The 23509-nt window shown below is 43.3% G+C and overlaps 3 protein-coding genes across 3 annotated transcripts; 2 read left to right on the top strand and 1 right to left on the bottom strand.

Moving 5' to 3' along the window:
* Positions 1-9353: 9353 nt before the first annotated feature.
* On the bottom strand, positions 9354-10685 carry LOC134188608 (cathepsin B-like CP3). Its single transcript, XM_062656776.1, has one exon. It carries the CDS (start codon positions 10683-10685, stop codon positions 9354-9356), a length of 1332 nt encoding a protein of 443 aa, XP_062512760.1.
* Positions 10686-17217: 6532 nt separating this feature from the next.
* Positions 17218-17829, top strand: LOC134188607 (uncharacterized). The gene has a single exon (XM_062656775.1). The coding sequence runs from the start codon at positions 17218-17220 to the stop codon at positions 17827-17829; it is 612 nt and encodes a 203-aa protein (XP_062512759.1).
* A 1547-nt stretch (positions 17830-19376) lies between these two features.
* Positions 19377-19868, top strand: LOC134188606 (uncharacterized). The gene has a single exon (XM_062656774.1). It carries the CDS (start codon positions 19377-19379, stop codon positions 19866-19868), a length of 492 nt encoding a protein of 163 aa, XP_062512758.1.
* The last annotated feature ends 3641 nt before the right edge of the window (positions 19869-23509 follow it).

Here is a 23509-nt window from a genome sequence, read left to right as displayed (position 1 = left end):
TTGGTACGTTGCAGTGATATCTAGTTTTGTTCCCGCTGTAGTTGTGGCCGCAGCACGATTTACCTGGATTAGGGTCAAGTTGTGAAGAACACTCCGATCAGTGTCTGCTCCTGGGCAGAAGGGATTTAGTTCGTGTGCGGCAAATGTTGCTGCTTCAATAATATCTTCATCGTCGACATCAACAGAGGAAGCCACGCCTACCAGAAGTGGCGTATTTGTTGTTGTATTTCCTTCTGATAGAAATGGTGATAAAACGTCTCCTTGTTCTTCCATTCCGGATTCTTTGACGCCAGCACGGATCCGGAAGTATCCCCGTTCTCCCCACCCAGTGCCCCAACTGTTCTTACATATCCAGTAGTTAACACCGCTCTCGCTTCCGTACCCCACTATCTCAACCATATGCCTTAGACCACGCTTTCCTGTCACATAATGATAGATTCCACTTTTGTACGTCTTGAAGTCTTGGTAGGTCGTCATTCCAGCAACAATAGGTCCAGTTTTGAGCGCTTCACGCATCTTTTCTTCAGTGGCCTCGACATATGAGTACGAACTGAGATGATGGGTTGCGGGGACAGCTTTTTCATCTTTACACGTGTTGTAGTGACAGTGAGACTTATCAAGAAGTTTTTCTTCTTTGTAGGGTCGGCACGACTCTTCAACAATACCTTTCGTGTTGAGATAAAGAAAGCCGACGTGTGGATCGCCTCCTCCGCATCCCACACAGCCAGAAAATTGACAGCAGGACACCATGTTGTGTATCGATGTGGGAGTCTGTCTAGCATTGGCTTTTACAGAACGGTAGTCATCAAATGCGTGAATTGACGCGAAAGCCCAACATGAAGAACATGTCACTCCCTGGTGTTCTGGTTCACGTAGGTAATCTTGATTTCTCCAGTCAACAGAAGTAGTACTTCTTCCGGGACGGAGAAGCTTTGTGTTCCGTGGTGGACGACCAGCTAGAGACAATGACGAATGCCACAAGGCGTCTGGGTTATTGTTGACGTGATGAGCAATAGATTTGAGAAACGCAGACTTTCTGTACGGGTTGTTCGTTCTCGAATCATAGCTAGACTCGGCTTCCCTAGGAATTGCTGCAACTGAGAAAATCACAAACGCAACAAGCTTCTTCAATGTTATCATCTTTGCTGCCTCTTGTTCTGTTCACTACAGAATGAGGGAACGATCTAGGAAGGAATCTTATATGCTCACTCCAAGCAGGCACACAAGTATGAGTGGGCGCTGTCAATTAAAAGAAGAAACCACAAGATTAACCTTTTCCGTTATACGCGGCTTTTCCTATTTATTATGTGGTTGCGGTTTTGCCTCTAGACGGTTGTCATTATCTAGATCATGGTCCATATGCCTAGGCAAGAATTTTGTAACATGCTGCATTGCAGAGTAACAGTTGCCTTTGTCTATTAGTCTGATGTTTGAAATGAGTTTGGTTGTTAATTGGAGAGCTCGCGACAATTCTGTCTGATGGTTGGATTGTTTGTGTATCTTGGTGTTGATCATTGCTGGTACAGGGTGTACTGGTACTAACCGAGAAAGCTGCTAGTACAAACAATGATCAACGTCAACACTTTAACACTTTAATTACCATTTCCTAGATACTGTGTGTTAGACCGGAAGCCACATCGGTTGACTTTTGACCTTTCAGGGAAGTTTGTTTTGGCCGACCTAGGGACCTTTATACATGCAAGGACAATATCTGCTCGCGACCTTTACATGCAGGCAAATCGGCGGTGGTATTTGTGCGTCACGACGATCATGGCTAGACCAACTGTTTGTCTGATAGTCTCGCGTAGACAGTCAGTCCCCTTCGCCTTCGTCATTTCCGGCGAACTGTTTGCTACCGCTAGACCAACACGTGATGCTATACGCTACACAGGGAGAAAAAGGGGTGAACCGTGAAAGGGTCAAGAGGAAAAATCTCCATGTCAAGGATGTGTGTTGTGAGCTCATAAATAAATCAATTCGTCTAGCTAGGAAGCAAACACCTAAAAAACGAACAGATTACGAACGTCTGTCTCTTAGTGTCGCTGTGAATTGTGCATGAGTCCGATTCTCGTCTTGATGTTTGCCTCAGAGTGATAAAGAGCCGCTGATTGAAGGGTCGACGTCAAACGCTGTCCGGTTTAACGCGCGCTAAAAGCGTAGTATACACAATCTCAACATGCAATTTTCTTGGTAACCAAACCGTCAAGAATTATGTTCATTGTCAGTATTACACTTAGCGAGGCATTTCGTCTAATCTCGCACGTACAGTACAAGAGTCAGATTCAGGACAGCGAGTACAGAAAGATAGACGTCTAGATGTCATGTCTACATACACTTACTAAACCAGAAGTTTGCAGCAAACAGCCGCTAGTCGAACTCGGAAGTATAGACACTTTGAAAACTGGTCTGGCCACTGCAGTACCATCCAAACCGGCTCTGGCGCTTGTGTAATTTTTTATTAATTAAATTAAAATGAGATGTAGCGCGGAAATCTCATTGGGCGTGCTAGCTGACTTACTATATGCAAAGTGATCGAGGTGAACCCCATACGTGAATAGATAGATCATACCAGGTACCGTGTGGGACTCTGAAAAGGCCATTGTTGAGCATGTCGTCCTATATGTCGTCAGTGTGTGAGTGTTTCTAATGGCATTGTGACAATCCTGAACATGCAGTGCTATAAGCATGATATATATATATATATATATATATATATATATATATATATATATATATATGCATGAAGTTGAAGAGCAAGAATTGTAACAACTCTGTTTGGGAGCAGTGGTTTTAGTGTCTTGTGGTTGGTATCCGCGACTTACTGCGGGTACATGCGTACGGTATCGTTCTAGTAGAGCCGAATGAAATTTTGTCTGACCACCTATGAGCTGCATGCGTTCTAGTGTGTACAACGGAACGAAAGCCTATTTTGACAGACTGTATAGACACAGTATCATTTGCGCTGTTTCGCATTTCATGTAATCAACCAAAGAAGCAAACAAATCGACGTTGGTCAACATATATAGCAGCAGCACAGTTCAAAGAAATCTATATTAACTAACACGCAACACAGAACACTATATAAGTTATCGGTTGCATTCAAGATTCTATGCAGTTCTAGGGCTTTTCATCGTGATTGCTAGACGAAGATGTGGACAACCAGCAGCGCAGCCAGCAGCATTCCAACAAGGACAGCTTGTTGGTCCTGAATACGTTTAGCTGATGACGTTTGGACGTTTCCGGGTGGAACATATCTGGATCGTATTAGGTGATAGTCTCCATCTGTGTCGCGTACGATTGTCATTTCATATGAAGTTGTAGTTGGACAACCTGGCTCCTGGTAGGTTGCAGTGAGAATTAGCTTTTGTCCTCCTACAACTGAGCGCGCAGCGCTGATCACATTAGTGAGAGTCAGGTTGTGAATAGATTCGCGATCAGCGTCCAGTCCTGGACAAAAAGTATTTACTTCGCAGGCAGCAAATTTTGCAGCTTCAGTAACGTCTTGATCACCGACGTCAGAAGCTTTAACCGAGCCTACCAGAGTTGGAGAAGTTGCTGCCGGAATAGTTCCTTGTCCAAATGGCGATAGTATGCTTCCTTGATCTTCCATGCCCGATTCTTTAACGCCAGCTCGGATGCGGAAGTATCCCTGTTCGCCCCACCCAGTGCCCCAACTGTTTTTACATGTCCAGTAGTTAACACCGTTCTCGCTTCCATAGCCTACCATTTCGACCAGATGAAGTCCCGACAGTTCTCCAGTCATGTGATGATAGATTCCACTTTTGTACGTAAAGAAGTCTTGATAGACTTCCATTCCAGTAACGAGAGGTCCAGTTTCAAGTGCTTCACGTATCTTTTCTTCAGTGGCTTCGACGACTGCATAAGACTGGAGCTTGTAGAGTGGAGGGTCAGTGATGGGAGAGTTGTTGTCACAGGAAGCGCGACACTGAGGTTGAGGAAGAAGGTAGCGTATGTTGTAACGTTGACACGAGTCAGCAACAGTACCCTCTTTATTGAGGTAGAGAAATCCAGCATCTGCATGGCCACTCTCGCATGCAAAACAGACAGAAAATCGACAGCAAGCTAACACACGCTGCATCGATGTCGGAGTTTGTTCACTCTTGGCTGCTATTGAACGGTAATCGTCGAATGCGTGTGTTGATGCAAAAGCCCAGCACGAACCACATTGTCCTTGATTATCTGGTGTTCGTAACCAACCTTTATTTCTCCAATCAACAGAATCGGCACTTCGTTTGGAGCGGAGGAGGTTTGTGTTGCGCGGTTGACGACCAGCTAGAGATGGAGATGAATGCCACAAAACGTCCGGATTGTTGTTGACGCGATGGGCAATAGATTGGAGAAACGCAGACTTTTTGTATGGGTTAGTCTTCTTTCTCGTATTAAACTCAGCTTGCACAGCAGTTGCTAGAATCGAGAAAATTGCAATCACAACAAGCTGCTTCAGCATCTCCTTTCGGGAAAGGAAGTGGACAGAGACTACGACGGATTGCTAGCGCGGAGCTATAGTGTATATGCGCTTAGGCTCGACGGTATCTGTTTAGTTTTGCGTAGCCAGACCTAAACCCCGCCCTCAACATTCCAAATATCTCGTTTCCACTTACTCATGATGGCCATGTTTACCTTTTCAAAATGAATCCGCTGGCCATGTTTATGTAGGGATGCGACGAATTTAAAATGGCCACACATACAAAAGTATCCAAACACGTTCTATCCAGATTTCCAAGAACTAACTCAGTAAAAAATCTCAGAGCCACCTAACGCGCAACTGTAAACGGTCCGAATGGTAGCTGGACTACTAACGCTGACACTAAGCGTCAGAAGCCCTAGATCGGCAAGTAAAAAACGCGATTTAATCTTTTTTGACTCGCTTTTGTCAGCCAAGCTAGCGCCTCACTCGAAGCAGCTACAACGACGAGAGTCATACGAAACTATTCGCTCTTGTCCGAGGAATTGCACTGACCTAACAACTAGAACTGTGCAAAGTCCACTCTGTATCAGTCCAACTGCTGCTACGTAGCTAGAGCTTTCTACAATGGCCAGCCGGCGGGTTCATTATTTTCGAAACATTGAATCATGGATAAGTGGAAAAGTGCAACTATGAACAAGTGGAAACCACATATGAGTAAGCTATGAATAAGTGCAACATCCCTTGTTTAGTTTCGCAATAATGCACGCACACCCAATGATGCTAGGATAATTGGAGAGTGGAATGACCGAAAGGTGCACGGATTCGATTCGCTTTGAGACGCGAATACGGATAGGTGGAAACGAGATATGGATATATGCGACATCCGGTGTTCGATGTTACAATAGTATCCGCGCACGAAGCGACGTCGTGGCCTTGAAAAGTGGAACTAAAGGCCGAAAGATGCGTTGATTTTTCTTCGTTTTCTAGAAAGTCTTTTCGATTTTAATTTATTCGCATTAATTAAAACATAGATATGTGGTCATCGGCTTCATTTTTGAAACATTGAAATATGGATAAGTGGAAAAGTGCAACTACGAGTAAGTGAAAACAAGATATGAATAAGTGCAATATCCGCGGTGTTCAATGTTGCAATAATTAATGCAAGCGCACGTAATGACGCTAGGATAATTGGGAAGTGGAATGGCCGATAGGTGCACGGATTCTCGTCGTTGTTGACATGGGAACAATTATGGAGCCACCCCCATATCAGCCGAGGCATGAAAATCAAAAGAACACTGAAGATTTTTGAATACACCTGCTGACCCGCTGATTCTACATCAAATCATGCTATTTGGGTATTTATATTGTTCTGCTTGGACGTTTTGACAACCCGTAGCAACAAAAAAAAAAGGGAATTACCAGACTAACCACCACCGCCATGCATTACCGTGTCCAACCCGCGTCCGTGTTGTGATGTCACAAGAGCAGACTCACAATATGCACGTAAACTGAAATGTATAGTCTCTATTTAATCTTTGAGTATGTCTTCTGACATAACAGAGTCATTTTGTTGTTTAGAAGCTTTTTGAAAACGATTTTGATTATTAATTTTCAAATTTACTGGTTGAACTGACAGCATGCAAGAAGCAGTCGTGTATCGATCTCAACAGGACAACTAACATCACCTCCAATCTCAGATATGAGGATGGCACAATCAGAGCAATGCATTACCTTACCATTATAACTTGTTTTGAATTTACTAAAAAAGTGCAGCTGTCAACTGTAGATGCATGTATACTTGCAGTGTCTGAGAGAGTCCAATAATTTTTAAATCTAAGTCTCATGCTCAGGGTGGCTCCATAATTATGCCCATGTGTGTAGCTGCTTCGAGTGAAGCGCTAGCCTGGCTGACAAAAGCGAGTCAAAAAAAGAATAAATCGCGCGTTTTTTACTTGCCAATCTATAGGACTTCTGAGACGCTTAGTGTCAGCGTTAGTAGTACGTAGTCCGGCTAGCTACCATTTGGACCGTTTACAGTCGCGCGTTAGGTGGCTCTGAGATTTTTTACTAAGTTAGTTCTTGGAAATCTGGATAGCACGTGTTTGGATACTTTTGTATGAGTGGCCATTTTAAATTCGTTGCATCCTACATAAACGTGGCCAGCGAGTTCCTTTTGAAACGTTTAAATATGGATAAGTGGAAAGTGCGACTATGAGTAATAATAATAAAGTGGAAACCAGATATGAATAAGTGGAATCGAGATACGAATAAGTGCAACAGCCGGTGTTCATGCAATGCTGTAATTAGTGCAATATATCCGATGCAAAGTGTACGCCGTGTTACCGGCTGGTAATTCCAGGCGAATTACGTTGTGAAAACATCGGTGTATTCGACGGGTATTTCAGCGGATCTCTGCTGTGACACCGGCTGGAACTACTCGTAATAACATTGGTACCGGTACAGCGGACTAAGGAGTAAATCCCTCTGGTATTCACCCAGGATTTCAACGGATAACGGCAAAGACACGCTAGCAATTGTATTGCAGTTTATTCATTTATTAGTTTTATAATGCGGCTATTCCAATGTCAAGAAAGCTAGAATACAATATAGAATAACTACCGTCAACTGTTTTTAAAGTCTAAAAACCGGTAGACATGGTAATCTTCCGGAACACGGTTTTCTGATTTTCTTCCTCTCGTACCGATTCTCTCAGCTGCGTGAGTCCGTAGTCGGTCAAATTTTTCGAAATTTTTACGAAATCTTCTAGCCATTTCAGTGAAGTTAGATAGAGTTGCGATGCAGACAGCTGGAGCTAGAACGCCGCGCAGTCGAACATGCACAACAATGTTATTACTGCTGTTTGATTGGTGTAGAGGTAAGCGGTGGAATGAAAGGGTCATTACTCCTAGCAAACGCCCTGAAATTTGCTAATTGATTAAGCATTCCTGAACGTAGTTGTCTTGCCGACAAAGGATATGCTGTCTGTAAAGAAATGACTAAAAACATAAGCAACTATCGCATAAGCTTCTGGACCTGGTACACGTACAATCGTGCACATTCTATATGAATCTTAGAGTTCATCCCTAGAGGGATGCATATCCGAGCATCTAGACGTGGTAGGTACATTTCTAACACCGTGGAAACAACGTTAGTGTCATTCAATCCTTCAAAATTTAAAATGGTTCCACGGTTCTTTCCCCAGACAATTTCACGTGTCGTTTACATGTAAATCAAAGGAAAGCGCGTTGTACGAGTTAATTACGTTCACGTCCGTGATCCAGCCGTGTAGGTTACAACACGCCGTGAAAGGTCCGAGGTACACGGTGACACGCCGTGAAAACCCCCCGAGGTTCATGGAGACACTTCGTGAACGAGCCGAGGTGCACGGATCCGTGATCATAAGTACCGGACATAGCAGCGTAATACCGCCGATATCTGCCTGGATTTCGCTATCACGCCGAGATTATGGTGAAACCGACGGCATCCTTCCGTGCAATTCGCATAAATGTGATGCTAGGATAATTGGTAAGTGGAATGGCCCAAAGGTGCACGGATTTAGACTACACTCTCTGTTAAGGTTCACATTTTACACGGCAGTGCCTAATGAGATTGCAGTTGTAACATACAGGTGTATAGTCCTTACCTATAGCTAAGTATAGGATCAGAAAGTGCATTTTCAGTGGGTGTGTTTGACGTCTGGTTTTGGAAAATAGCCTAGTCTAGACCCAGGTATATATTCTATGATCCACTAACATGCCATTACTCCCTAGATCACTGTGCCTGCTCACTTATTAGCATGTGTCCAACTATTTATGTTTGCATACTATTCAATCAAGCACGAGTCACTTGCGGGACACTAAAATTTTATAATAAAAAAATTAACTATTTGAAACGTTAGGTGAGGCGAAGCGCAGAGCAACTATATATATATGTATACACCGACGACTGTACTGGCAAGCACTGGCAAGTATCTCGAATAATGTGAATGGCATGAAGTATGGTACCGCCTCACACTACAAGTGACCCAAATAGATACAAGCATGCCAAGACATGTTTGTATGCAGCTGGATAAACAATCCTACCATCACACGGAAGTAAATCAGTTCGGTGATCAGGAAATGTGACCGACTGACCAACTTGCGTCGTTTTGTCGCAGGTTCACCAATACTCTGTTCGCTAGGACCTTGAATTCGAACATCAATGATCAGAATTGGAACGTTCTGCACGACTCCGTCTACTATAGTAGACAAGCCATGTGTTTAGATCACTGACTCACAAGCGATAACAATGAGCGCACGATATGAATTCCAGAGTTGGTTACATGGTCGTTTCCATGGGAGTAGCTGGTCAGACGAGAGGGGCTTTGCTCTGGCTGAGACGTCTAACGTTTGTTCGAAACTACAAGGCTCATGAGCTATTGTGCCACTAGTATGATTTGCCTTAAACGACAGCAAAAGAACGACCGCTAGTCTACTGGAGGAATGTAAATCCCGGATGTTGTAAATTGGTTTTTGGCCACAGGAGGCTTGCCTCGTTTCTAGACTTCCGCACATTTGTACCGTCTCGTGTAGAAAGTTTGGAACGAGCTGAATAGGAGCCCAACTCACACAGAACACCGTCAACACGTCCAAAGTACTAACTACTGTCTAAGTCATGCACGTGCCCTTCATACGGGCACCGGACAAGACTAGCGCGAGAGAGTCTGGGGACGAGGCTAATAGACACCGTAGCGAGCAGTATTATGTATACTAGCTAGTATAGGCTGTTTCGCATTTCATGTAATCACCAATGAAGCAAACAAATGAAATCGACGTCGATCAACATTGCAGCAGCACAGTTAAAAAAAAACCTAACACATGACAGAACACCATAAGTTGCATTCAACATTCTATGCATCCAGTTTTAGGGCTTTTCAGCGTGATTGCTAGACAAAGATGCGGACAACCAGCAGCGCAGCCAGCAGCATTCCAACAAGGACAGCTTGTTGGTCCTGAATACGTTTAGCTGATGACGTTTGGACGTTTCCGGGTGGAACATATCTGGATCGTATTAGGCGATAGTCTCCATCTGTGTCGCGTACGATTGTCATTTCATATGAGGTTGTAGATGGACAACCTGGCTCCTGGTAGGTTGCAGTGAGAATTAGCTTTTGTCCTCCTACAACTGAGCGCGCAGCGCGGATCACATTAATGAGGGTCAGGTTGTGAATAGATGCACGATCAGCGTCCAGTCCTGGGCAAAAAGCATTTAGTTCGTAGGCAGCAAATTTTGCAGCTTCAGTAACGTCTTGATCACCGACGTCAGAAGCTTTAACCGAGCCTACCAGAGTTGGAGAAGTTGCTGCCGGAATAGTTCCTTGTCCAAATGGCGATAGTATGCTTCCTTGATCTTCCATGCCCGATTCTTTAACGCCAGCTCGGATGCGGAAGTATCCCTGTTCGCCCCACCCAGTGCCCCAACTGTTTTTACATGTCCAATAGTTAACACCGTTCTCGCTTCCATAGCCTACCATTTCGACCAGATGAAGTCCCGACAGTTCTCCAGTCATGTGATGATAGATTCCACTTTTGTACGTAAAGAAGTCTTGATAGACTTCCATTCCAGTAACGAGAGGTCCAGTTTCAAGTGCTTCACGTATCTTTTCTTCAGTGGCTTCGACGACTGCATACGACTGGAGCTTGTAGGGTGGAGGGTCAGCGATGGGAGTGTTGTCGTCACAGGAAGCGCGACACTGAGGACGAGGAAGAAGGTCGTCTATGTTGTAACGTCGACACGAGTCAGCAACAGTACCCTCTTTATTGAGGTAGAGAAAGCCGGCTCCTGGATGGCCCCCCTCGCATGCAAAACAGACAGAAAATTGACAACAGGATACCATACGCTGCATCGATGTCGGAGTTTCTTTACTCTTGGCTACTATTGAACGGTAATCGTCAAATGCGTGTGTCGATGCGAAAGCCCAGCACGAACCACATTGTCCTTGATTATCTGGTGCGCGTAACCAACCTTTACTTCTCCAATCAACAGAATCGGCACTTCGTTTGGAGCGGAGAAGGTTTGTGTTGCGCGGTTGACGACCAGCTAGAGATGGAGATGAATGCCACAAAGCGTCCGGATTGTTGTTGACGTGATGGGCAATAGATTGAAGAAACGCAGACTTTTTGTATGGGTTAGTCTTCTTTCCGGTATTAGACTCAGCTTGCACAGCATTTGCTAGAATCGAGAAAACTGCAATCGCAACAAGCTGCTTCAATATCATCTTTCCGGGAAAGGAAGCGGACAGAGACATAAAATTTATTATGACGGATTGCTAGCTCGGAGCTCTAGATATATAGATGCGATACTGGGACTGGCAGGCGTTCTTGATCTGTATCAACATCTTTCCAATACTAGAATGGGTCCAACTATTTTTAGATAAGTTAGCATCCTTAACTGTTTACCTAACAATCAAGCACGAGTCACAGGCTGATCGCTAATTGTGACATTCGGGACATTAACTACATTCAAAATTAAGCAAAGAGGGGATTCGAGGTTGCCATTGACTGATTGTAGTGCTAAAAGTTCAATGTAAATGACGCGTGGACGTCAACAATGTAACTGAGAGATTGCAGCGCTACAACTGAAGTCTTAAAGTTGTGAGGGAGTGTTACATGATCACGTGCGGATACATTGTACGTTAGAATAGCTGAACCTTTACGGAACGTAAAAACAACATAGTTGAACTCTGCGCTACTATGTGACCTCTGCGCTCCAAGCATACTTGAACTCTCTACTAAAGACCGCCCTAATTACTGATTACTGTCATACCTTTCTATTACACTGAATATAGTAGCTGTCGCTCGACAATTGCTCTGCAAGCCGACGTTGCAAGTTGCGTCGATGACGACTGTCGAGAACATGGAAAAACCGAAGTGGGAAGGTCCCACTATGGCGAGACTCGTGCAAGAAGGTCTGGGCCTAGGCATCGATGCTACTAAACCAGAAGTAATGCTGCACACTCAGATTGAGCCGACAGAGAAAAATCTGGTGAGACGTACGGTCGGAACTGGTTACCAAGAGTTGAACGAGACGCTAGAAACGGCGTCGTCCGTCAAGAAGAGCTTGTCAAGCAATCTGCGCTTGAACGCTATAGAAGCAGTGTCATTCAACGTGAAATACAATTGGCACAAAGAGGAAAACAGATCGGTGAAGATGAGAGCACAAGGCAAGAAGATCTATTGTGAGACTGTTCTTTTCGACTATCAACAGTTTCCCAACTCATCTCGCCACCTCCGTACGTTACTGGAGGCTGCAGCTAAGCAGAAGGGACACGAGTACTGTCCAGGAAAGAAGGTTATTCTGAGAGACCGTGAAAGCATCTGCAGAAACGTCGTTAGGAACGAAAATCAGGGAGTAACTCACTACATTTCTGAAGTTGATCTTGGAGCTATGGTTTACGAAGTTAAAGTTGAACAAGACGTGAGAGAGAACAACACTAGAAGGGGGAGCGTAGACATTGGCGGTGTCGCAAACGGGATTGCTGCCGAGATAGAAATAGGCTTTTCCAGCGAATCTATGCAGATGGCTAGCCAAGCTGAGCACAAAATCAACTTTGTTATTGACAAAGATGTTGAGCTGAAAGGAGAACACACTAGCATTTTGCCAGAACAAGAGAAAATGATTTCATACAAAGTGACTCCTATTTGGCATCTCATTGATGACCCAGATTGGCGTCAGTCTGTCAAGAAAGCATGCCAGGATTATGTGGATGATTGCAACCCAATTGCTGTTGACTCAGGTAGCTTCTTGATTTTGTGTACAGTTGTGCTATTGTTACTTTAATTAATCCATTGGCTTTTTCAGAAAATTCATTTCTTGTCAAAGCGGTTGGTGATAAGCAGCGTGCAAATCTGTACTTGAAGCTGTCGGATGATCGAGTTGAAGGAATTTCTGATAAAGGAAAGGCTGATCGCTTTACTGTGGAGTTCTCTTCTCTCAATAGAGTTAATCTAAAGAAATTCAAGCAAGGGAAGCGTGCTAATCAAACCGATGGTAGTGAACTTGAGGAACAGAATGACCCAAATCATGGGTTTGTTCTGTATCACGAATTTTCTGGTGGTCGACATTCATACTTGACAGTAGATCTGGAAAGTAAAATGGTTATTCCTCGACCAACTGTTGAAGCTGAAGAACAAGTTGCATTTTTTCTGTCTACTCCCATAAGACAGCCTGCAGCAATGTCTTCATGGCAAGCTCGAAGACCTCTTCTTCTTAATTTTCGTCATAAGACATCTAAATGGCTGGGTCTCAGGTCATCTGTCTTTGACGATTATCTTGTGCTTGAACAGGAGACTGATGGTTCTGTTTTTGTGCTGAAGGAGAAGACTGGAGGTGAACTCTCAGCTGATTCATACTGCCAGTTTTGTATTGAGCAGCCTTAGTAGACTCTCACAAACAAACTGGTTTAGTAGCTAGACTGGAGGCACAGTATAGTTAGACTGTGTGTGTGCTAGCCTAATTTCATGTTGTCTGTATTTAATAAGTCACCACTGTTTGACTGGCGGTTTAGTACACAGTAGTATATATAGATGTGATACCACTGTTTGACTTCTGAGCATTTAATTAGTACACACATTGGTATAGATATGATATGTTTGCAACTTGTCTAGCTAAGAAACGTGTAGTAATTTGTTGGATTTCCGTAGACTAGTTTATGCAGTCACATATCTAGCCATCCGTATGTTTCATTGCACACGCACCCAACCTAATCCTGCAAACAATTAGACGATCTCTGAATTCGTCTGTAGAAACCACGTGACCCTGTCCGTATTACAAGTTAGCTAGTATCTATCTCCTTCATGCAAAGGAAACCGAACGATAAGAATTGTAAATATATGACATTTCAGTGTATTAAAATACATGCGATTGAAACGATCCAGAATCTGGCAGTGGACCTAGCTATGCGAATAGCACAGGGACTAGGCCGCGAAATCCACATTGTTTTCATGGCTTTAGAAAGGGTTTTGCTTGGGAAAGTAGCATAAGCCTGTTGGGTTAATGACCCATTTATTTACTCCAGCTGTGTTCTCTCAAATTCGTTCTAAACCCACTGAAACCACTCAAAACCCATGATTGGTTAACAGAGCTGGGTTTTGAATAACTCAAATTCCCCGCGTTGCCGTGGATTACTGCAGTATTCAACATTCCGTGGAACCCAAGAAAACCAATGAAAATCCACGAAACCGCCAATGCAAATTGCAACGGTAAGTGGACATTAAACTGATTGTAATCATGTCTAATTATATTTCCAATTAGCTAATCTAATCGCCACACCTTCAATTACATGCTAATAACCATTTGACACGCGCACTCTAGCAAGGGTCCAACTATGTTTAGATAAGTTAGCATCCTTAACTGTTTACCTAACAATCAAGCATGAGTCACAGCCTGATCGCTAATTGTGACATTCGGGACATTAACTACATTCAAAATTAAGCAAAGAGGGGATTCGAGGTTACCACTGACTGATTGTAGTGCTAAAATGTTCAACGTAAATGACGCGTGGACGCCAACAATGTAACTGAGAGATTGCAGCGCTACAACTGAAGTCTGAAAGTTGTGAGGGAGTGCTACATGATCACGTGCGGATACATTGTACGTTAGAATAGCTGAACCTTTATGGAACGTAAAAACAACATAGTTGAACTCTGCGCTACTATGTGACCTCTGCGCTCCAAGCATACTTGAACTCTCTACTAAAGACCGTCCTAATTACTGATTACTGTCATACCTTTCTATTACACTGAATATAGTAGCTGTCGCTCGACTATTGCTCTGCAAGCCGACGTTGCAAGTTGCGTCGATGACGACTGCCGAGAACATGGAAAAACCGAAGTGGGAAGGTCCCACTATGGCGAGACTCGTGCAAGAAGGTCTGGGCCTAGGCATCGATGCTACTAAACCAGAAGTAATGCTGCACACTCAGATTGAGCCGACAGAGAAAAATCTGGTGAGACGTACGGTCGGAACTGGTTACCAAGAGTTGAACGAGACGCTAGAAACGGCGTCGTCCGTCAAGAAGAGCTTGTCAAGCAATCTGCGCTTGAACGCTATAGAAGCAGTGTCATTCAACGTGAAATACAATTGGCACAAAGAGGAAAACAGATCGGTGAAGATGAGAGCAAAAGGCAAGAAGATCCATTGTGAGACTGTTCTTTTCGACTATCAACAGTTTCCCAACTCATCTCGCCACCTCCGTACGTTACTGGAGGCTGCAGCTAAGCAGAAGGGACACGAGTACTGTCCAGGAAAGAAGGTTATTCTGAGAGACCGTGAAAGCATCTGCAGAGACGTCGTTAGGAACGAAAATCAGGGAGTAACTCACTACATTTCTGAAGTTGATCTTGGAGCTATGGTTTACGAAGTTAAAGTTGAACAAGACGTGAAAGAGGACAACGGAAAAGGGGGTGGCGTAGACATTGGCGGGGGCGCAAACGGGATTGCTGCCGAGATAGGCGTAGACTTTTCCAGCGAATCTATGAAGATGGCTAGCCAAGCTGAGCACAAAATCAACTTTGTTATTGACAAAGACGTTGAGCTGAAAAGAGAACACACTAGCATTTTGCCAGAACAAGAGAAAATGATTTCATACAAAGTGACCCCTATTTGGCATCTCATTGATGACCCAGATTGGCGTCAGTCTGTCAAGAAAGCATGCCAGGATTATGTGGATGATTGCAACCCAATTGCTGTTGACTCAGGTAGCTTCTTGATTTTGTGTACAGTTGTGCTCTTATTACTTTAATTAATCCATTGGCTTTTTCAGAAAATTCATTTGTTGTCAAAGCGGTTGGTGATAAGCAGCGTGAAAATCTGTACTTGAAGCTGTCGGATGGTCGAGTTGAAGGAATTTCTGATAAAGGAAAGGCTGATCGCTTTACTGTGGAGTTCTCTTCTCTCAATAGAGTTAATCTAAAGAAATTCAAGCAAGGGAAGCGTGCTAATCAAACCGATGGTAGTGAACTTGAGGAACAGAATGACCCAAATCATGGGTTTGTTCTGTATCACGAATTTTCTGGTGGTCGACATTCATACTTGACAGTAGATCTGGAAAGTAAAATGGTTATTCCTCGACCAACTGTTGAAGCTGAAGAACAAGTTGCATTTTTTCTGTCTACTCCCATAAGACAGCCTGCAGCAATGTCTACATGGCAAGCTCGAAAACCTCTTCTTCTTAATTTTCGTCATAAGACATCTAAATGGCTGGGTCTCAGGTCATCTGTCTTTGACGATTATCTTGTGCTTGAACAGGAGACTGATGGTTCTGTTTTTGTGCTGAAGGAGAAGACTGGAGGCGAACTCTCGGCTGATTCATACTGCCAGTTTTGTATTGAGCAGCCTTAGTAAACTCTCACAAACAAACTAGTTTAGCTAATTAGTAGCTAGACTGGAGGTACAGTATAGCTAGGCTGCGTGTAGCCTAATTTCATGTTTCTAGATTTAGGAAGTCACCACTGGCTGTCGTTTTAGTACACAGTGGTAGATGTGATACCACTGTTTGACTTGTGAGCATTTAATTAGTACACACATTGGTATAGATATGATATGTTTGCAACTTGTCTAGCTAAGAAACGTGTAGTAATTGGTTGGATTCCCGTAGACTAGTTTATGCAGTCACATATCTAGCCATCCGTATGTTTCATTGCACACGCATAACCGAATCCTGCAAACAATTAGGCGATCTCTGAATTCGTCCGTAGAAACCACGTGACCCTGCCCGTATTACAAGTTAGCTAGTATCTATCTCCTTCATGCAAAGGAAACCGAACGATAAGAATTGTAAATATATGACATTTCAGTGTACTAAAATACACGCGATTGAAACGGTCCAGAACCTGGCAGTGGACCTAGCTATGCGAGTAGCACAGGGACTAGGCCGCGAAACCCACATTGTTTTTTCATGGCTTTAGGTAGGGATTTGCTAGGGAAAGTAGCATAACCCCGTTAGATTAATGACCCATTTACCCTAGCTGGGTTTCTCAAAGTCGTCCAAAAACCCAATGAAACCACTCAAAACCCATGATTGGTTAACAGAGCTGGGTTTTGAATAACCCAAATTCCTCGCCTTGCCGTGAATTACTGCAGTATTCAACATTCCGTGGAACCCAAGAAAACCAATGAAAATCCATGAAACCGCCAATGCAAAGTGCAACGGTAGGTGGAAATTAAACTGATTGTAATCATGTCTGATTATACTTTCAATTGGCTTATCTAATCGCCACACCTTCAATTACGTGCTAATAACCATTTGGCACGCGCACTCTAGCATGGGTCCAACTATTTTTAGATAAGTTGGCATCCCTAACTGTTTACCTAACAATCAAGCAAGAGTCACAGCCTGATCGCTAATTGTTACATTCGGGACATTACCTACATTCAAAATTAAGCAAAAAGGGGATTCGAGGTTGCCATTGACTGATTGTAGTGCTAAAATGTTCAACATGAACGACGTGTGGACGCCAACAATGTAACTAAGGTATTGCAGCGCTACAACTGAAGTCTGAAAGTTGTGAAGGAGTGCTACATGATCACGTGCGGATACATTGTACATTAGAATAGCTGAACCTTTATGGAACGTAAAAACAACATAGTTGAACTCTGCGCTACTATGTGACCTCTGCGCTCCAAGCATACTTGAACTCTCTACTACAGACTGCTCTAATTACTGATTACTGTCATACCTTTCTATTACACTGAATATAGTAGCTGTCGCTCGACTATTGCTCTGCAAGCCGACGTTGCAAGTTGCGTCGATGACGACTGCCGAGAACATGGAAGAACCAAAGTGGGAAGGTCCCACTATGGCGAGACTCGTGCAAGAAGGTCTGGGCCTAAGCATTGATGCTACTAAACCAGAAGTAATGCTGCACACTCAAATTGAGCCGACAGAGAAAAATCTGGTGAGACGTACGGTCGGAACTGGTTACCAAGAGTTGAACGAGACGCTAGAAACGGCGTCGTCCGTCAAGCAGAGCTTGTCAAGCAATCTACGCTTGAACGCTATAGAAGCAGTGTCATTCAACGTGAAATACAATTGGCACAAAGAGGAAAACAGATCGGTGAAGATGAGAGCAAAAGGCAAGAAGATCCATTGTGAGACTGTTCTTTTCGACTATCAACAGTTTCCCGACTCATCTCGCCACCTCCGTACGTTACTGGAGGCTGCAGCTAAGCAGAAGGGACACGAGTACTGTCCAGGAAAGAAGGTTATTCTGAGAGACCGTGAAAGCATCTGTAGAAACGTCGTTAGGAACGAAAATCAGGGAGTAACTCACTACATTTCTGAAGTTGATCTTGGAGCTATGGTTTACGAAGTTAAAGTTGAACAAGACGTGAGAGAGAACAACGCTAGAAGGGGAGCGTAGACATTGGCGGGGGCGCAAACGGGATTGCTGCCGAGATAGACGTAGACTTTACCAGCGCATCTATGCAGATGGCTAGCCAAGCTGAGCACAAAATCAACTTTGTTATTGACAAAGACGTTAAGCTGAATAGAGAACACACTAGTATTTTGCCAGAACAAGAGAAAATGATTTCATACAAAGTGACCCCTATTTGGCATCTCATTGATGACCCAGATTGGCGTCAGTCTGTCAAGAAAGCATGCCAGGATTATGTGGATGATTGCAACCCGATTGCTGTTGACTCAGGTAGCTTATTGATTTTGTGTACAGTTGTGCTCGTATTAATTCAATTAATCTATTGATGTTTTCAGAAAATTCATTTGTTGTCAAAGCGGTTGGTGATAAGCAGCGTGAAAATCTGTACTTGAAGCTGTCGGATGATCGAGTCGAAGGAATTTCTGATAAAGGAAAGGCTGATCGCTTTACTGTAGAGTTCTCTTCTCTCAATAGAGTTAATCTAAAGAAATTCAAGCAAGGGAAGCGTGCTAATCAAACCGATGGTAGTGAACTTGAGAAACAGAATGACCCAAATCATGGGTTTGTTCTGTATCACGAATTTTCTGGTGGTCGACATTCATACTTGACAGTAGATCTGGAAAGTAAAATGGTTATTCCTGGAGCAACTGCTAAAGCTGAAGAACAAGCTACGTTTTTTCTGTCTACTCCCATAAGACAGCCTGCAGCAATGTCTTCATGGCAAGCTCGAAAACCTCTTCTTCTTAATTTTCGTCATAAGACATCTAAATGGCTGGCTCTCTGTTCATCTGTTTCTGACGATTATCTTGTGCTTGAACAGGAGACTGATGGTTCTGTTTTTGTACTGAAGAAGGAGACTGGGGATGAACTTTCAGCTGATTCATACTGCCAGTTTTGTATTGAGCAGCCTTAGTAGACTCTCACAAACAAACTAGTTTAGCTAATTAGTAGCTAGACTGGAGGTACAGTATAGCTAGGCTGCGTGTAGCCTAATTTCATGTTTCTAGATTTTAGTAAGTCACCACTGGCTGGCGGTTTAGTACACAGTGGTAGATGTGATACCACTGTTTGACTTGTGAGCATTTAATTAGTACACACATTGGTATAGATATGATATGTTTGCAACTTGTCTAGCTAAGAAACGTGTAGTAATTGGTTGGATTCCCGTAGACTAGTTTATGCAGTCACATATCTAGCCATCCGTATGTTTCATTGCACACGCATAACCGAATCCTGCAAACAATTAGACGATCTCTGAATTCGTCTGTAGAAACCACGTGACCCTGCCCGTATTACAAGTTAGCTAGTATCTATCTCCTTCATGCAAAGGAAACCGAACGATAAGAATTGTAAATATATGACATTTCAGTGTATTAAAATACACGCGATTGAAACGGTCCAGAACCTGGCAGTGGACCTAGCTATGCGAGTAGCACAGGAACTAGGCCGCGAAACCCACATTGTTTTTTCATGGCTTTATTAGAAGCTGTAACAACGCTACGAAGGGTTATGTTGGCCAGTACCACGCAACCATGACTTTGCAAGGACGATCACAGCATTACCGTGATTTTAAGAGTGGGAGGCAAAGAGTGATGGTTGCAACCAGTGCTTTTGGCTTGGGAATCGATATCAATGACATTACTAAAGTGATATTGTTTAGTGTTCCAAACAAAGGTTCAGAGTTAGTACAACTGGCAGGTCGTGGTGGCAGAGACCCTCGGCGTTTGTGCCTGGTTCGTTTTGTGGTCCGGCCTCAAGATCTTAGAGAAAGTGATAGTGCAGTTGTCAAAATAGCATCAAACACAGCTTGTTTGCGAAAAGTTATTCTTCGTGAGATTTTGCAATTTGAAGAGCACATACACGCTAGTGACTTTTGCTGCTCTTTCTGCTCCTCTGTCGAGCGCCCATCTGCATTTTCATTGGAGCTGCCATCTGCAAGCACTGTTTCTTGTAGTTCTCATAGATCTGGAACACTGAGATCACGGCGAATTTTGGCTGTGCAAAGGGCTGCTTTAAAAAATTAGTTGAATTTAGGGGAATGGCTGGTGGCACACGATTTAAACGAAGGGGTTTAGATGGAGTGTTGTCCATGGCAGTGATTGATAACGTGCTGAAGAAGTGTAACAGAATCAATTCTGAAGATGATGTACAATCAAAAGGTGTGATGCCAGAGTTTACAACACCTGTATATCAAATGATCGAGCGTCACATTCCCATAACCATACCCCAAAGTGTTCCAACGGTTACACGTGCTAGCAGAAGCATAGCTTCCTGTAGAGAATCTTTATTGGAAGACATTACTAATTGTCTGTAATGTTGATGTAATTAATGTAATTAAAATTTGCAAGGGTACTGTCTGTTCAATAGTATACATTGTAAACACTTTATTTTGCTCACTATTGTGCCACATTACATTAAAATGTTTTCCACGACATCAGTTTCCTCGTGGTCCTTGTCTGTTGCGTGCTCTTCGTCAAGTCGTAGTTCCTCTTTTTTAGAAACTTTGTAACCCATTGTTTGCATAGTGCTATTTGATAACCTCTACGCTCGGGTGTAGTAAAATAAATTTTTGACGGCAACTTTCTTTCAGGAATACGACACGTTACTTGGAATTCCAACAAGCTAGCTGTCATCATCTCAATATGTTTCTGTGCTTTTGTGCTGTGATGCTGTGATCGTTTGTGACCAGCAAGGACCTCTTCGTCACATAAAACTGCTGCATCGTAAAGCATCTGTGACGTTAAGCTCATCATCTTCAAGTGATGGAGAGTAATATTGCCACCAGATGATCGAATGGCTGTTTTTATGACTGGGTTATGATGTTCTACGGCCATGTCGATGGTCTTGCCATGACCTGGTCGCCATGAAGAATTGATTGTCCTATTGTGAACCACTAAATAAGCCAGCCATTTTGAAAATTCAGCCTTCAAATTAGCTAAGAGATTGGCAGCTTCATTACTGTAATTGGTTCTTTTTGATGCCAGAAAGTACTGTAACCAAATTCGCCAGTGCTGGATAATTCTTGGACCATCTTCGTGCTTGATAGCATTCCTCAAGTCTTCATAAAGCAATGCCATTTGCATGAAAGACTTATGAAAGTTGTGCATGTGGTCGGCATTTGCATCATCTTCATCTGTTGGCACTACTAGAACTTCATTGGCAAATCTCTCAGCTGTTTGATGCAGCCATTGGTCAGTTGGTGCAGTTTCATCAAGTACAACTTGACTTGATGTGTTGGACACTTTCAAGAATTTTAATAAAGCTGCAGTAAGATGGGTCTCAAGGGCATGTTTGATGAATTCATCTGCTTGCTGGAAATGTTTTACAGCTATGGTGACATTGCTTCTGTTTATTAGGTTACTGAGATGGGTCAATGACCCAAGATGCTGTGGTGACTCCCAAAAAGTAAGATAAATTACTTTTAGACATTCCCATGTAAAATGAAAATCACCTGGATTTTTTGTCCATAGCAGTCGTGCATTTGGGACATCAGCTACTCGTCTTCGTCGTGCCCTACGGATTGCTCGACAGGTTGGCTGGTCACCCACAACAGATTGCTGTACAGAATCGTCTATTGCCTACATCTTTTGAAATTCATCAAGTAGTGCCACATTGTTGTCTGTGAAGCTTTCATCAACGTCAATGATGGCAATTGGATGGATGACAGACTTTATACCTTGTTGGCCTGTGCTAGAGTAGAGAGGTGGTACGGCAAGGTGACTGCAGCATTTGAATCTTTGTACAAGCATTCTCTCTACCCTTTTTGTGCAGATTCATGGAAGGTTTTGTCATCATCATCATTGGGTAGAATGTCCTCTACAGATAGGTTTCTCGTTTGCCTTGCGGTATGCCAGCCGTACTATTGTATTCTGCTGGTGGTAATCTAGCCACTTTGAGCGCTAAACGGCTGATGAAGTTCCATGCTTCAGTGTGCCTTGCACACCTTTCATGCCTTACCCTTTTCTGGATGTTGATGTTGTCATATGCAAGAATCCAGTGACCCTGACGGAGCTGACTACTGTTTTGTATTGCTCTGGCTGCGTTTTCTATATACCTGAGAGTCTGACTATATGATAGGCAAATACCTGTGTGGTTGAGTGTCGTTATGACCGCCTTGCTTGTTGCTCTAGCAACCAACATCAGACTAAACAGAAGTTGGAATCCCTTGACTTGGTCATTATTTTTCTTCGCAAGAACAGAGATAGCTGCCAGACTGTGTATGTTCTTTGGTGTTGTGACTGTCTGTGTATCATCTGTACTAGAACCTATTGTTGATAGTAGGGATGTGATGTTGGATGCATGCTGCAACAACTGCTCGTAAAGTTGGGAGAAACTGAATTCGGTCAGAGTGGCTGGATCATCTTCTTTAATCGGACCAATGGACAGAACTCCTCCTGATCTTCGTATGCTTTCTAATTCAGCATCTAACTCTGCTCTTACTCTGTCCCATGTGATGTGCTGCATTTGGTTCTCCAGGTCATGCCTGACCTTCCTTTCATGCTGCAGTTGAAGCTCCAACTCTTGTCTACTCTGCCTTTCATACTGCAACTGAAGACTCAAATCTTGCCTAAGCTGCCGTTCAAGCTTGAGTTCATCATCTAAGTCAGTTGAGCTGTTGATAACAGACGGGGAAATTTGGATGCATCTTCCACCTTCCTTCTGATGCCGTTATACATGTATGTCTTACCACCATGAACACGGACATGTTTCTTATCAAAATTACTGCTTGAGCCAAACTCAACATGTAATAGCTTTCCTATCTTACTAGGAGATAATGTAGCTTCTCCGGCAGCCTTTAAAGCAGAATTCAAGCAATCCACAACATCCTTCGTCATCACTTTGTCTGACTCGTCTCCCAGCCCAAACTTCTCGTGAAGTCTACCATAACATCATCATTGTAGCAAAGATTAGAGATTGTGTAATACAAGGTAGGTCCCGTACAACTTTGCGTAACTTGAATCCATAGATATTGTCAGAATTTATCGGTGTTTCTCTTTCTTAGCCGTGGCAAAAGCAAGAGATACACCGAGCAGTGAGAACTATACTCACAAATGAAACTCGTAGGAGATCATCTTTCCTTTTGTAGGACATGGGCAGATCACTATTTAGTACAGAGGGCGTATTTGTGTTGGTCACTGTGTGATGACAGGGACACAATTACGTAGTTTGCACTACAGGTGAAAGTCCGATTACATAATCGTTTCTTTGTGTTGAAATGGTTAGGTCACTTCTATTACTTCCGAAGTTCAGAGGACGTATCTTTGTTGATAGCTAGAGACTAGCGCTGAACGTTTACAGAAAACCACTGATGTCCTAGCCAGAACTTAGCTTTATTACGTGTCTTGTAGAAGAGAGGAATCCTCTGAGATAGTCGTTTCTTCCTTTTTTGGCATAGTAATACATCGCTAGTATTTACACCTGCCCTAGCTAAGATTACAGCAGCTAGATATCAGAGTGCGCATGATTTGTTTACAGCTCGGCACCCAATTAAGTGATCATAACTACCTCAATTGGTATCAGAAACTCCATGCACGAAGACACTCAATTGAGCTGAGCGCGCGCAAATTTAGAATTCAATGTCCCAAACGACGTCCAACAGGCCGTCTTATTACCACTGAATGTTGGCACCGTCTTAATTGCAGTGCCAGTTGTACATACCGGAATC

Source organism: Corticium candelabrum, chromosome 13 (assembly GCF_963422355.1).
Source record: "Corticium candelabrum chromosome 13, ooCorCand1.1, whole genome shotgun sequence".
Classification (NCBI taxonomy): Eukaryota; Metazoa; Porifera; class Homoscleromorpha; order Homosclerophorida; family Plakinidae; genus Corticium; species Corticium candelabrum.
This window is presented reverse-complemented; position numbering and strand designations above follow the sequence as displayed.

What these genes read in the sequence shown, in the direction of transcription:
- LOC134188608 (XM_062656776.1), bottom strand. Translation starts at nt 10,685, where the DNA reads ATGATATTGAAGCAGCTTGTTGCGATTGCAGTTTTCTCGATTCTAGCA.
- LOC134188606 (XM_062656774.1), top strand. Translation starts at nt 19,377, where the DNA reads ATGACTTTGCAAGGACGATCACAGCATTACCGTGATTTTAAGAGTGGG.
- LOC134188607 (XM_062656775.1), top strand. Translation starts at nt 17,218, where the DNA reads ATGACGACTGCCGAGAACATGGAAGAACCAAAGTGGGAAGGTCCCACT.